The 15617-nt window shown below is 40.1% G+C and overlaps 1 protein-coding gene across 2 annotated transcripts; it reads right to left on the bottom strand.

Moving 5' to 3' along the window:
* Positions 1 to 209: 209 nt before the first annotated feature.
* LOC148018988 (uncharacterized) lies at positions 210 to 10669 on the bottom strand. 2 transcript variants are annotated; one of them, XR_015695058.1, is made up of 6 exons: positions 10125 to 10669; positions 9437 to 9709; positions 9261 to 9350; positions 2439 to 2511; positions 1808 to 1906; positions 1667 to 1704 (listed from the first exon to the last, which is right to left on the bottom strand). XR_015695058.1 is itself a non-coding variant. In XM_087701502.1 (5 exons), the coding sequence occupies exons 1-5, from the start codon at positions 10623 to 10625 to the stop codon at positions 1585 to 1587; spliced, it is 1083 nt and encodes a 360-aa protein (XP_087557628.1). In that variant the 5' UTR covers positions 10626 to 10668; the 3' UTR covers positions 210 to 1584. The 2 variants fall into 2 exon arrangements, 1 of the variants encoding a protein (XP_087557628.1); XM_087701502.1 differs by lacking the exon at positions 2439 to 2511 and having other exon boundaries at positions 210 to 1704; positions 10125 to 10668.
* Between the last annotated feature and the right edge of the window lie 4948 nt (positions 10670 to 15617).

Below are 15617 nucleotides of genomic sequence, written 5' to 3'. Positions count from 1 at the left end.
GATTCCAAGGATGACAAATGGAAGGTTCCCAAGGTAATATGATTAGGACTTGAAGAGTTTTTTTGTGAGGCTCTATATATTAGTCAACATGACATGCATTACCCCAAAATAAGACCTACACATTAATGCATTTTTAATGCCTTTCAATAATACAAGTCAATTTCATTCGATAGAACCACACAATGTTTTACATGTTTGAGCAACGCTTTTAATCAATTTGATGGTCAATAATTAAAGGGTTTTCTAAATTGGTGCTAAACTGTCTCATAATTTGGTGAGCCTTGCTTAATTTTTCTTTTGCAATGAAACTCTCATTCAAAAGTTTCGTTTTACCCAGGCACTTGGATAAACTTGAACCCCGGTACAACAACTATGTACGTCGGCGATGCAATTTCTCTCTCCAGATGGTATGGAGCCTCAAAAAAGTCTCATGGAATGGAAGTGTACACGATGAGATTATGAGAGAAGTATACATGGTATGTAGGAAAGGAGATTCCCCTTTACAATCTAACTGCACCAGTAGGTTACGCACATGACCTTCTGCGGTGATGAGTTGCCATGGTTTCCTAAACCTAGCATGGTGAATGAAAAAACTTAATTGGCGCACATGATGAACCTGTACACGAGTGCAGGTACCGGAGAGTAGATTCCTTGGAAACTGCTTTAGTAAAAAGCAACTAATAAAAACGTGCCACGTGTCCACTCATTGCTAGCTACCATAGTAAGAGGGGTTAACACAGACGCTCCTCTCCCCACAGTAATCGGGGAGAGTCCAGTTAACTGGGATGCTGCTGCAGAATATTCCATATTCCATGGCCCATCAGCAAGCCAGGTACCATTACCATTGGGTGACCCAGCACATGGCTAGCTACCATAGTAAGAGGGGTTAACACAGACTCTCCTCTCCCCACAGTAATCGGGGAGAGTCCAGTTAACTGGGATGCTGCTGCAGAATATTCCATATTCCATGGCCCATCAGCAAGCCAGGTACCATTACCATTGGGTGACCCAGCACATGACCACAGTTGATCATGTGCGCGGGCTCAGGATCATCCTCATGACACATCTGCCATACTTTACTCGCATCGGACAACCATATGCTCTTCCTTGCATTCGGTATCCCCAGCAATGCACATTTGGACCGGCCTTTCTGCATCCGCGCGCGCCCCTGCCCCCCCCCCCCCATTCCCTCGTAGCCATTACACAGCAATTAACTGAGATCTCAACAGCACACTTCCTTCTCAGTCTATCTGATGGTAGTGTCCAAGAGATCGTTCCTTATAAGTTGAGGCAGAGAACTCCTTTGAACACCCCGGGGCAGCTAGTGAGCTGCTAGCTTCAGGATCCACAGTGGTGATGGGGCTGCACCAAGGATATATGGATCCCGATATACACCTCAAGCCAGTGCCAGTGGCAATGGCATATTTGCTGTATTCCAAACCAAGCCGATTGGATGCAGTCGCGTTCAAGATGTAGACATGTGTCTGCACTGCAGTATGATCTGAAAACTTGTTGCAGATTTCTGCCAGTAGAGTGATTGATATTTCTCAATTTAGCACCCGCCATTATCTAACCAGTTTGTATCTAAAGGTGACTGGTTGAGAAATCCTTCGCAAGTTGCGAGAGTCTGTTGTATATGACAGCCACCAAGACAATGGAAATAATGGCATGCCTGATCGGAGTAAACGCCATACATCTTTTAAGCTGCAAGTCCAATTGGCATCACGACAAATCAGTACCCTTTCGCAGATACATTGAGTTAATCAGCATGCCTACAGAACAACTGGCGCATTGTAACTAAGCCAACCTGCTTTACTACCATTAGCAGCTTCAATAGCAACCTTGGCAAAAGAAATGTACGCCCTTCCCTCTCCCGTGATAGCTGATGCCACCTCTCTCTATTTGCCTGCAAGACGAAACAGTGTACATGTAATAAAATCATTTTCTTTGGAAAAGCATCCAAATGCAAAATTTCAGTCAAAAAGCGACACCACAAAGGCAATAAAAAGAGAGCATACAACATGTAAGGCCACAATGCTGAATTGTTTTGTTTAATTCACATTAATTGGATGCTTTAAGGCTAAATTTTAGCATGGTTTGAAGGGCAGTTTGGTAAGCTTGGCATAGTTCCTTGTTCATTAGGAAAGGTGAAATAGCTAGTCACATTGAGAACTGTTTGTTGCTTTCTTTGTAACAATCAAAGACAGCTTAGCTTCACACACAGTAAGTGGTAATCACTTGAATGGTGTAGGCTGTTCTCATTATATGGGCATAAGAGGACTTTTGGGATAAGGTGGCTTCACCTAGTGTGGCCTTTTGGTTGTCATGATGACCAGTCAATTTTGATTAGAACCAATGCTTCATTACAATCAAGGAATAAAGTTGTGTAATCATCCACAAGATATAAGCCCATGTTGAAGCTCCAACTACCAACTTACCTTGACAAGGATAAATGATGGGTGACCTGATGGGTGACCATCCACAAGTCATAAGCACATATTGAAGCTCCAACTACCTTGGCAGGATAAGTCATGGATTAGACAAATCGAAGAATAAAGAAGTAATCATTCACAAGTTATAGACACATGTTGAAGCACTAACTACCAGCTTACCTTAGCAGGGGCAATGTCCCTAGTACTTAGTTTATTTTAATGTGTGTATACATTCTAAAGAAAATTAATTTACATTGCATAGTTTTTTTTAAAAAAACTAGCTCTAATTATGAAACTAACTCTCATTATGAAGATAATTATTATTAATGAGGTATTATATGCCAATTCATAAAAGAAAGACTTGGAAGTCCCTCCCAAGACTAGCTTATTAAAACTGTGCTTGTAATATAAAACAACAAAAAGAACTAGCCTAGTGGATAATCACTTGGCAATTAAGTGCACTTGCGAGACGACACTGCCGGGATAAGTAACCTCCCAAAAAGATTTTCCTAAAAGCTAGTGGAAGCTTCTCGTGCACAGCCAACAACACCAACGAAGCCTTCATACCCCGCTGCCAAGTATGCAAAGGCCAAGATGCCAAGGTCTATGCCTTGGTTGCCACCTTGGTCGTAAGCCTTCAAGTGGCAGCTACCCGACGATGCACCATGCAGTGCTCGCCCATAGATTCGTAAATTTTTATCTTCACGCTACAAAAATGAAGCTCCCTCTCTAACGTCATTAATAATGTCATCAAAAGCACTAAAAAAAAGTGTTTTCTCTTTGTCATAAAAAAATGATTAAAAATCAAGCATCCTCTCTTTTACCCCCCGCACACCCCCCCCCCCCCCCCCCTCTCTTGCAAAACTATAAATTGAGGGCTTAGGGATGACCAGGAAGGGGAACAAGAGCAATCTGGACGAGGATGAGACACTGATCGAGAAGGAGGAGACTCTATTCCGCGAGATGAAGAGGCATCATTCCATTTAACCCAAGGAAGGGGATACGCTGAAGGTCTCTCATCCTCTTCTACTCTAATCCGACAAGAGAAGACACTAAAGAACTTTTATCATATCCTATCAATCTGGTTGGAAGTCATACCTCTACTCTCATCCCTATTCCATCTACTAGAGAAAGAGAAGTATTGCTCTCCACGAGGTAAGAAGAACCATCCACGAGGCCTACATCATTGAATCCCACGATACCCATCATCATCATCGAGGGTCTTACACCCTTGCTAACTAGTATTACTGCCGTGTTCTTCTTCTTCTACGAATCATATTTCCATCATGGCCCCGAAAAAAAAGAATTCAAAAGCAGAAATAGCGAATGACCCTACTAACGTGGAAGCAACAATCGGAGTTGCGAGCACAGGAGTCACTAACGGAGTCATGGGCGCACATAATAACCCTTTACCAATTTCGATACCACAGGTTTTTTCTAAAAATTTCTATCCAAATTCAATAAAAATTATATAAGTCTCTTAAGAAATACTATGATCTTAGAGTATTCACTTGGTAAATTATTAGAACATCTTATAGGCTAGAAACTATTAGGAAAACTACGAAATTCTAAAACTCAAGAAATTATGAGGAATTTTTCAAGACTGATTTATTAAGAACGAACCCTGAAGAAATTAGTCAAGGATATAGTTTAATATAGAAGATTTTAAGACCGAAAATATCTCTACGTTGCAGAAACGGACTTAAGGCCAAGAAACTTGGTTACAAAAATATCATTATAAACCTTAAATTGAGAGGTTAGAGACTACAAAATCTAGATACCCTAGGGAAAGAGCTCACTATGTGAATTTCAAAGAGCGATTGCTACAAGATTAATCGTCACTTGAAAGTTGCATGAGTGTTTGAAGTCATAATTGCTTGAAAACATCAATCTTATTTGTGATTTTCTAGATTAGATCCTAATTGAATTAAGTATTGTAAGAGATATAATTTGAGGAGCCCTATATCTCCCCCAAGAACAGGTGCTAAATCCCCATACCAAGAGGGGATGTTTTTACCGCCACGGAAACATGGACCGACTCTAATGGCGAGAGATCTCCCAACAGGGATCGCATTAAGTAGGAGGTGGTTAAGGTATTAAGGGGGCTCTAACTAGTAAATCCTTTACGCACCTAAGAACTACTTGGTCCCCTATATGACCCAAGTTCTAATTGGGATATCTAAAAATACTAGCTATAGGTGGATTTGATCTTAGTGACGTGTAAATGCACCGGATGAGGCAACACGTGAAATTGTAATTTTTCTCCTGTATGGATGGGAGAACACACATTATGAAACATAATCAATGAATTTGTTTTAATCTAATTATATGTTCCTGAGTAAATTATGCAAACGAACGAATGTGCATAAAAAGATTCTTTTTAATTAAGCTATTTTTATATGTTTCACATAATGTGGTAGGTAATTAGATAACTAAGAACTTCCATAGAGGGAAGTGGGTGGATAGATTCTCGACGAATACAATCCTATGACAAGGTGGTCTCGATTAGCCGAGAGATTTTCCCAAAAACAAACGCTAGGAAGAAACTCTAGGAAAGGCCGATTCACTGACTTACCTGGGGTTTGATCTCAGAACCCAAACTGTAAATTATCTTAGGGAAAACGTATGGCGGCTGTACCAGAGCACTGCAATGGATTTCATAAATTCTTAGTCTGCTACTACGAGAAAAAAGCGTTGTACTCCATGAACCAAGGGTAGGCAGTCGCTAATGGCAGTCACTCCTTCCGGACAATAAGCCTCTCGAAGGACATCTCTGGATATGAGCTAGTTGATTGATAGGTGACCATTAGGTCAATTAGGAACCTTCACATCAATCCTCCGTGAGTAATGGCAAGACGCTTCCCTTGCGGGGTAGACCTAGGGTTATAGAGCCGGACAAAAATTGATCATTTAAGTTAGAGTACGGATGGCGACGGCTGGAAGGTAAACTCTGGGCAACTACTAAAATGTTACTCGTCATGTAATAAAGGCAGGAACATTACAGCAGGGATAATTCATGGGTTAGATCAACCAAGAATAAAGAAGAGCAATCATTCAGAAGTTATTAACTTATCCATTACATGTGTTTGGTTGAAAAGTATAGACACAGTTAATAGCATGTTGTTTGTCAGGGGCAAGGGTCATTGTTCATTACAATAGATGCCATGTAGATACAAATGTTGAAACCCTGACTATTGGCTTAGGCAGGGATTAACCTGAAAGTTACATGATAACCATGGAGCTTAGGAAAGGCTGACAGCTGCTACATCAGCAAACACAACCAGCTTTAACAACTTTTGTTGTGAGAAATGCAGGTCTGGACTGCAATACCGGTAATTAGATAACTAAGAACTTCCATAGAGGGAAGTGGGTGGATAGATTCTCGACGAATACAATCCTATGACAAGGTGGTCTCGATTAGCCGAGAGATTTTCCCAAAAACAAACGCTAGGAAGAAACTCTAGGAAAGGCCGATTCACTGACTTACCTGGGGTTTGATCTCAGAACCCAAACTGTAAATTATCTTAGGGAAAACGTATGGCGGCTGTACCAGAGCACTGCAATGGATTTCATAAATTCTTAGTCTGCTACTACGAGAAAAAAGCGTTGTACTCCATGAACCAAGGGTAGGCAGTCGCTAATGGCAGTCACTCCTTCCGGACAATAAGCCTCTCGAAGAACATCTCTGGATATGAGCTAGTTGATTGATAGGTGACCATTAGGTCAATTAGGAACCTTCACATCAATCCTCCGTGAGTAATGGCAAGACGCTTCCCTTGCGGGGTAGACCTAGGGTTATAGAGCCGGACAAAAATTGATCATTTAAGTTAGAGTACGGATGGCGACGGCTGGAAGGTAAACTCTGGGCAACTACTAAAATGTTACTCGTCATGTAATAAAGGCAGGAACATTACAGCAGGGATAATTCATGGGTTAGATCAACCAAGAATAAAGAAGAGCAATCATTCAGAAGTTATTAACTTATCCATTACATGTGTTTGGTTGAAAAGTATAGACACAGTTAATAGCATGTTGTTTGTCAGGGGCAAGGGTCATTGTTCATTACAATAGATGCCATGTAGATACAAATGTTGAAACCCTGACTATTGGCTTAGGCAGGGATTAACCTGAAAGTTACGTGATAACCATGGAGCTTAGGAAAGGCTGACAGCTGCTACATCAGCAAACACAACCAGCTTTAACAACTTTTGTTGTGAGAAATGCAGGTCTGGACTGCAATACCGTTAGTGGTGGCCTCTGATACCATACCAAGGGGAGAATGAAGTTGGCCAAGTGGGCAGCCATAGCTGTGTTATTGCAGTTTGAGACTTTAGTGGCCTCTGATACCATGATGGAAACTGAAGTGGAATGAAGTGGACACCAAACACCAAACTGATGAGGTCTGACCATAAAGTTCACCAGGTCAGTCAGCTCATAGGCTGGATGGGGGGCACCCATAGCTGTGTTACTGCAGGTCGAGAGAGCCATAGCTGCATTTTTGCAGGTTTGAGTTACATTCTAGCCAGCCCATACCTGGACAAATGCAGCATTGCAGTTTCAGGCCTGCCCCTTTTTGTGGAAGCATTAGGTTGGAGGTGTCTGCAGCCCATGCCCAGCCTTCTCTGGGGACCGAATTGAATTTCATGTCAAAACTTATACTTGTTTTTTCTGAGATCGTTTGCTCCAAGCTTCTCTGGTTCCATTGCCATGTTAGCATCAACTTCTCAAGGTGAGTTTGAGTTGGTTGGATGTAGACCATACAGATTCAGCATGTCAAACAGAGGTGACAAGGTGAATCATATTGATTCTCTTAGCAGCACACATTCATGGATGTTAGGCTATTTGTTAGGCTTAGGCACCTTATTTATAGGGCAGGCTATTAATTAGGCTTGTTATTGGGCGCCTTTGTAAGCAAAGCAATTGGGCGGCTCATTTAGGGCTGGTTTATTTGTCTCCATCTCATCCTAGAGCCTATATACTCTACTATTATTGTATTGGATCACAATTCACATCCACTTGGAGAGAGGGAGACTAACAGTCACCACGCATGCCATTCACCTATGTGGTGTGCATGGTACATCTCATGTATTGAATCAGGGATTCCATTGCCCATTCTTTCACCGTTTGAGTGCTTGTGTTCTCTCTTTCACTTCATTCTTCTCAGTGTTCAGCATATGTGATTCTTCCCCTTCCATCGCTCATTCTCACATGGTATCAAACGATCAATTTTGCTGGTTTTGGTGATTTCTGCTGCTGTTCCCAAAATAATTATAGGTCTGAAATTGCTGTGTCATCAGTTACTGTCGCAAGCTGTGCAACTTTGCATTTGATCTTCCTGCCTCCTTGTCTACGACTGGGCAGTCTGTCAATTGCTAGGGCAGACTGTTTTATTGCTAACAGGAGCCTGTATGCTGATGGATTGCTGCTCCAGGACTTGTCTGCTGTGGATGCCCTATTCCTCGCTGAGTGGCCTTATTTTAGAGCTGGGTGTCCTGTGGATGCCCTATTCCTCGCTGAGTGGCCTTATTTTAGAGCTGGGTGTCCTGTTCTCCTAGTTGCAAATATTGGGAAAACTTGTGTTTTTGGTTGCTCTACTGTTGCATGTTGATTTTTTGTCTTTTCAGCTTGTGTTTTTGATGAGCTGATTAGTTCCACACTTGTGTTTTTATGTTTTCAGCTTTAAGGTTGATCTCGTGTTGGTAGATGTGAATCCTCACTACACTCGCTTGCTACCCTCCTCTTTACTTTTCTTTTGCTTGTGTGTGTGAACTGTGTTATTAAACTCTTGGACCTTTTGATTATTCAAGCTGATCAACCACGAGTACCCTAAGTATCTCTTACTCCTAGGAGTACCCCAAGCATATCACCAATAATGACTTTCCTATCTGATGGGCTTGAGATTTCCTCGCATGTCCGAATCTTCATCTCCTGAGACTTGCTTTACTAGCTTGGAGGATGCTTGCTCTCTGGTTCGCAGCTGCAAGTTCTTGATCTTATACTCGAGCCTATTCCAAGCTTCACAGATATACTCTACCTCTCTGGTGCTCCTAGGGACTTCTTCGGAGGATGGTAGTTTCGAGCATGCTTCATCGAGTTCACTTGGTGTGGCTGCTTTCCAGTGTCTTTGGTATCCCCATCTCTATGCCATTCAGATGAGATGGTTTCATTCTTCTTCAATGGTGATCATGCTGACCAATCAACAGTGATGACTGATCAGAGATGGTCACTGTGGCATGGCTGGTTCTGTTTGGCTGATGGACAGATCTGTCTTCTACATCGACTCTTGACCCTCTGAACTAACCGTGATAGCTCTACTGCAACACTATTCTCCTCTAATGCATGTCTTGGCATGGAGCCGATATCCCTGTCTGTCCTATAGTAGTGGAGTGGCAGAGAGGAATGATTGTGAGAAGGCTGGTTTGACTCTCAGGTCCATAGATGGTTTAGGAGTATGGTTTGACCCAGTGCTTGATCGGGTTGATCAGGTCGCTGGTACAGTCCTTACACCTTAAATATCTTATTAGGTATACTGCAAGAGTCCTACCACCTATTAGATTGTCATTTCTTCATGCTACATGTAGCTAAATTATTTTATGATTGATTTAACAAGGTTCACTATCATGTTAGGTGCTCAATCAAAAATGAGAATATTAAATTATGTGTATAGTGCAAAAAGATGAATAGATCTTAGCTAAACGAATTAACAAGGTTCACTATCATGTTGGGTGCTCAATCAAAAATGAGAATATTAAATGATGTGTATAGTGCAAAAGGATGAATAGATCTTAGCTAAACGAAGGAAAGGGATGGCCTTTGTCACCAACTTACCAGAATAATAAAACCGATTGCTACAGCAAAGACGACAGTTGTACCCAATGTGTTGAAAGCAAGAATCCTCCGAACAACAGACACGAAAATCTGAAAGCAGCTTGAAAAAGATCAATTTAGCAACACTTAAAGAGCAATTTGGCCATTCTATTTGCAGCTTGAAAAAGATCAAGTACCTGCAAAGCGGAAGCAGCTCGTTGCCATAACCTACTGGAATTCGATCCTCTATTGCAAAGACTCTTCCGCATAAGAAAACTTACTAGGGAGGATCCTGTATTGAAAAGAAATTCAGGCAAATGAGAAGCTCTTTCTGTGATATGTCGAATGAAAAACAGCAAACAAGCAGCTATTCCTGCACTACGGACAAAAGAACTCCCCTTTGTTTTATTCTCCATCAAGCAGGGGGGAGCTGAAGAAGACCGTCTCCAGGCGTTGATCGACCAAGGTCTCTGCACAGAATCCATGAATGGTGTGATCGTTTAAGTCAGACATTGACTTGTCAAAATCTTGCTTTTGGTCTTCTCCAAGACTGCTACTAGCTTGCCTTAATAAGCTTTGAGGTTAAATCCAAGACTGCTATTATCTTGCCCTAATAAGCTTTGAGGTTAAATCTAATGGGGAAACGACTTGCTGAAATCTTTCCTTTTGTCTTCTCCAAAAATGCTGCAATCTTGCCTCAGTAAGCTTTGAGATTAAATCGAAAGGAGAATTGGAGGAATGCGATAATCTTGCATTAATAAGCTTTGATATTAAATAGAATGGAGAGCGACTTGCTAAAATTTTGACTTCTGTCTCCTCCGAAAATACTTTAATAAACTTTGAGATTAAATACAATGGAGAAACGGAAGACTGAGATAATCTTACCTTAATAAACTTCGGCATTGAATCGAACGGAGAAACGGCATCTTTTGATGAATGTGACGGCTGCAAAGATTTTCCTGTTGTTGTGGTTCTCGGAAATGGCAGCACGCCCGCACTTTCTCCTTTCACCTCAAGGACCACGGCCTTCCTGAACCGAAACAAAGTGTGAATCTTGATGTCACGGAACTTGCCTGCTGCAAGCTTGAGCCGCAGGAGGATGCGCTGAGCCTTTAGGCGAAGGCAGAGATCGCAATGAAATGACGAAGAGGAAGAAACAGCAGAAGGAAGAGAAACGGATTGATGGTCACTGGATTTCCTTTTGAAAAGGAAGAACGTCCTCCGTCGCGATGGGGAGATTGGATGTCCAGAAGAAACACGCAGCTTTGCATGTACCCCTGGCGTGCTTGCAGCGATGGAGACGGTCCACGCATTCTCCATACAAGCACCAGGGCGAGAATAAGAAGAAGAAGGAGAAGGAGAAGACGAAGAAGAACGAATCCCCATGGCTGTTGTAATAGCAGAAGTAGGAGAATAAGAAGGCAAGGAAGGCTCTTTAGAGAGGGTCATAGGCTTAACGGTCACACTACGAATTTGCCTTCTTAGGGTCTGTTCACCCGGGGGACATCTTCATGATTTTCTAGTGTCCCTTATTAGGGTTGTTACACACCACTAGAGGTTCATGTCCCCCCTCACACAGGCCAAGGCCTCCCACATCATGGACAGATATGAAGGCCATGACACACCGAACATGTGAACAAAGGGATAGAAAAGAATTTTTTTTGGGAAGTTTTTAACTACACCCACTATCTACAATGCCCGGCATCTCTGTAAGCATAAGCAATGTGGGTGAGGAGAATTCGTCGTCCTAGACAACCTACCATCATTTGGCTATAGCAAGCTGCAAGCCAATCATGGGTGTGTAAACACATAATGCACCCAATCCTCCATTTGATTGGTTGTAACATGGGTGTTCTCTAAAGCTCTCCATTGTGCCATTGTGCAAATGGTATAGTACGTGCATGAGGCTAAAATGATGAATCATCATTCTAGTTGTCCTATGTGATATTGGGATATCCCCACTAACGAGGTTAGTCCTAAGCATCCTCACATGTTTTTTCTCTTGGTTAGATCCATTTGACAATTATTTTAATGATGAATCTTTTAGTAAGAAGGATATCGGGAGATTCACTATATGTGGACCCTATATATGATTATATATCACCTAATCTCAATATCTACTCAAACAACCCCTTTGTAATTCAAGCAATTTGGCAATCCCTTGAATAGGCTTCGAGATAAGACTAAGGAAGTGTTCTTACCACCTGCTTTCCTATTTCATTGCTCGTGTGAGAAAGGGTGTTTGTTCCAAGCTAAAGGTTGGGAATCTATGGCTCAGTACACTCAATGATTTGGAAAACATTTATTTAGTTAATTTGCTTAAAGAGGCAACACCATTCACTAGAAATGTAACTATAAGCCAAGTGCCAAAAAGAGGATAGCCATTATTGCCCCTTGATGCTAAGGTAATGCTAACCACTATTTCCATCCATGAAAATCCAATAATATTAACTACTATTATTCTTGGGAAACCAATTGAGCGATTAGGGTTCCAATGAAAGCCCAAGGTATAGCATCCTCCTCAATAAAATGTGTACCCTATTAATTTATAATTATAACTACTCTAGCCTTTCTTCCTACTATATAGACCTCACACAACAAGCTTTCTTGACAAAAGAGTTTAAAGCTTCTCTTTATCTTCACTTCATAAATGCTTCTTGAGAGCCAAATCTATTAAAAACCATCATTTGTATTTACATAAATTTCTCTATTTTGTTTATGTTATCATGGTATCTTGTAATTGCATTGTAGACTTATGCCTTTGCATTGATTGTACACAATTCTCTTTGGGATATTTTTGAAGTGTGTTATTATATGCTTATACATAGTTAAGGACATTCCTCCTAGTTTGAAGCAAAATTATAGTGGAAGAGAGCAAATGGAATACTTTTTACCAAGTAAGGGTGGCAAGCATGTTGTTAGCATTGCCCATTAGGGCATACACAATTACAATGGTGCATGTCCCAAAAACCCTTGTTTAGTGGCTAACTTGAGTTAAGTGGCCCGCTTTGAGGAAAGTGAGTTTATCATCTCTATGAGTTTCTCCACCTTGTTTATATTATCATGGCATGTTGTAATTAGATTGTAGATTTGTGCATTTGCAATGATTGTACGCATTTCTCTTTAGGATATTTTGAAGCACGTTATCATATGCCTATATCTTATTAGGGATACTTACTCCTTGTTTAAAGCAAAATTATAGCCAAAGTGAGCAAATAGAATGTTTTTCACCAAGTAAGGGTTGACAAGCACATTGTTAGCATTGCTTATTAGGGCATATGCTATCACAATGGTATGGTGACAAGGTGATGCCTATCCCAAAAATATTACCTAGTGGTTAACTTGAGTTAAGTGGCTGACTTTAAGGAAAGTGGGTCAATAACTCTCTCTCTCTCTCTCTCTCTCTCTCTCTCTCTCTCTCTCTCTCTCTCTCTCTCTCTCTCTCTCTCTCTCTCTCTCTCTCTCTCTCTCTCTCTCTCTCTCTCTCTGGTTAAACCGCACAAGGGTTGCTTTAAATGTAATTACATCATCCTAGTAGTTGAGGTGATTCGCCAAACCATTTATGATTATTACAAACATGAGAGAAGACACTAAAGGAGGTGGAAGAATTAAGGGTGTTTCATGTTACTATATTTTTGTAGTTACTTTTAGGGCATACTTAGTCTTGTAAATCTTCTATGTTGATACTTCTCGAAGCACTTCAAGCTGTGCTCTCTTAAGCTTCTTTTTCTCCAATCTATATACTTGCATTCCTACAATCTAAATCCAACAATTAGTATTAGAGCCCATACACAGGTTGGTTTTGTGCATATTTTCCTCTATCTAATGTGGCCTTGTATGATGTGTCATATATTGGTTACAAAAGGGTTTTGAAACATTATGCATGGAATTGAAAGACATCTTGGCGGTGTTTCAAAAGTTGCAAGTGCCACAAAAGCAATAGAAGCAAGTATTGTTAAGGATGATGCACGTTTGAGTTCTACCTCATTAATGCTAGAGCACCACCACCATCACTTACTATTGAGCAAATTTATAGGGATGGAAAAGATGCAGATGCTCGTGCTTTGATTACATTGTTTGTTAAACGTACCATAATCTCACATATTTGCTTATGTAAGATAGCTAAGGATGCTTCGGATACTCTTGCACGTTTGTATCAAGGAAGAAATGAGGCCCATGTTTCTTATCAAGTAAGTAGTTAGAGAGTGAACATATGGATGAAAGTGACTCTATGGATAGTTTTCTATCAAAGATTAAATATCTTAATGCACAATTGATTGTCGCAAATGAGATTTTGCTAAACTATTTACTTGTATAGACAATTCTCAATGGTCTTCATGTTTCTTATCAAAGTTTTGCATCTACTATTCATTTGATGAGTTGGTTTTTGTTTTGTTGTAAAAGGAACAATCTAGGCAAAACAAGTCCATTATGCAAGTCACAAAACAAGCTTTTGTGGCTAGTCAAAAAGGTAAATAAAAAGCTTCATTTTCAGCTAGAAAGTAGAAATTTGCAAATGCTATTCAAACAAAGAAAGCTGATAAGGATGAGAAGAAAGAGGGTTAGATGTTTTGTAGGTATTGTAAGGCAAAGGATCCTAGATATGAAAGAGGCCAAGAAGAAAGAGGCTAGTATGGCTATTATAGATACCTCTCCTCCTAAGTCAAAATATGCAAATATTGTGTCAAATATAGAGTGGGTATTTAGTGCCCAATACAATTATGACTCTTCTTTACATGATTCTTACATGTTTGCTATGGATTCAAATGTATGGTACCTTGATAGTGGTGTCACGAAACATATTACTTCTCTATGCAATCTATTCACTTTTCTTAAGCCTGCCTTTAAAGGTAGTACAGTGATATGTGTTAGTAGCTTCTCCTATCTTGTTAAAGGAGTTAGAAAATTTATGTTGATTGTTGTTAATGGTAGTACTTTCATACTTACAGATGCTTTATATGTACTAAAGATAAAGAAGAATTTATTGTCAGTTTCTGCACTTGGCAAGTTTGGCTTGATTGTGAAGTTGTTAATGACATATGCATAGTTCATAATCTATGTTATGGTGACATAATTATTACTTTTGGTTCACTATGTTGTTGATTGTATAAGCTCAATAACTATGGAAAATGTATGAAAGACATGGCATGTGTAGTTGCAAATTCACAAGAGGTTTCAAATACACAATTTTAACATATGCATTTTAGTCATTTGAAATTTGCTAGTTTGCCATGCAACAAAAAGCTAATATAGTGTCTTCATTACCAACTCTTGAGGCATGCGGAAAACATATTTGTGAAGAATACATATTGGGTAAAATGCAACATGCTTTGTTTCTAAAATATGGTTTAGTGAGAGCTATTCTCAAAGTACAATATGTAGACTATAATATACCTAATCTCCTCAAGTACTTACATAGATTTCCACAATATTTGTGTTGCAAAACGGAAAAAAATAGCAAAAATATGTGTATTGTGAGGTGCCTCCTTAATAGACCAAAAAAGTCTTCTAGTAGTCGACCTAAATTCACATCCATACACAATATTGTCCAATCTCCTCAAAGAAAATGTTAGCCTTAATTATGTCATGAATAGTGTGGTAGGGGGCTCACTTGAGCTACTGCACTAAACACACACAATACATACAAGAAGCATCTTACTCAAGAATACAATAAAAGAGATGGAGGTCAAATTATTTTCTTGCTAATTTTCTTCCTTCTTCCTCACATAAAACAATGTGCACAAAGTGTATATAAGATACAACAAAAGGAAGCATGGTTTACTAAGTCAAACAATGCATAATTGACTATACTAATCGATTTGTGCTATAACTAGGTAGCGATAACCAATCAAATATAGTAAGTGATAAGTCAGTGACCATGCGAGGATCATAATGACCATTGACATGCTAAGTGTAGACATACAGGCCCATCTAACTAGGTGGTCCATTATCAATGTTCACATGTGTTGATCTTTGCTATCTCAATACTCCCCCTCAAGCTCAAACACATCTATGTAACTCCAAGTAAGCTTGATTCTTGAAACTTCTCTACATCCAATGCCTTCATTAAAATGTTAGCTATCTAATCCTATGTATTGACATGTACCAAGTTGATCTCACTTACAAGTGCCTTCTCTCTCACAAAATGGCAATACACCTCAATGTGCTTTATCCTAGCATGGAACATAGGGTTCCTATCCAACTAGATACTGCCCATGTTGTCATATCCAATGACAACTTGACTATCTCACTACACATCCAAATCACTCGACAAGTTTTGCAACCATATTACTTCACATACTACCATAGCAATACCTCTATACTTAGTCTTTGTAAGTAATTGTTAGTTACTTTTTGCTACTCCAACCAACTATTGCA

This window comes from Lygodium microphyllum, chromosome 20 (assembly GCF_053477565.2).
Source record: "Lygodium microphyllum isolate KBCC chromosome 20, Lygodium_microphyllum_v1.1.10, whole genome shotgun sequence".
Classification (NCBI taxonomy): domain Eukaryota; kingdom Viridiplantae; phylum Streptophyta; class Polypodiopsida; order Schizaeales; family Lygodiaceae; genus Lygodium; species Lygodium microphyllum.
The sequence above is the reverse complement of the archived record's forward strand: the minus strand, read 5'-3'. Positions and strand labels throughout refer to the sequence as shown.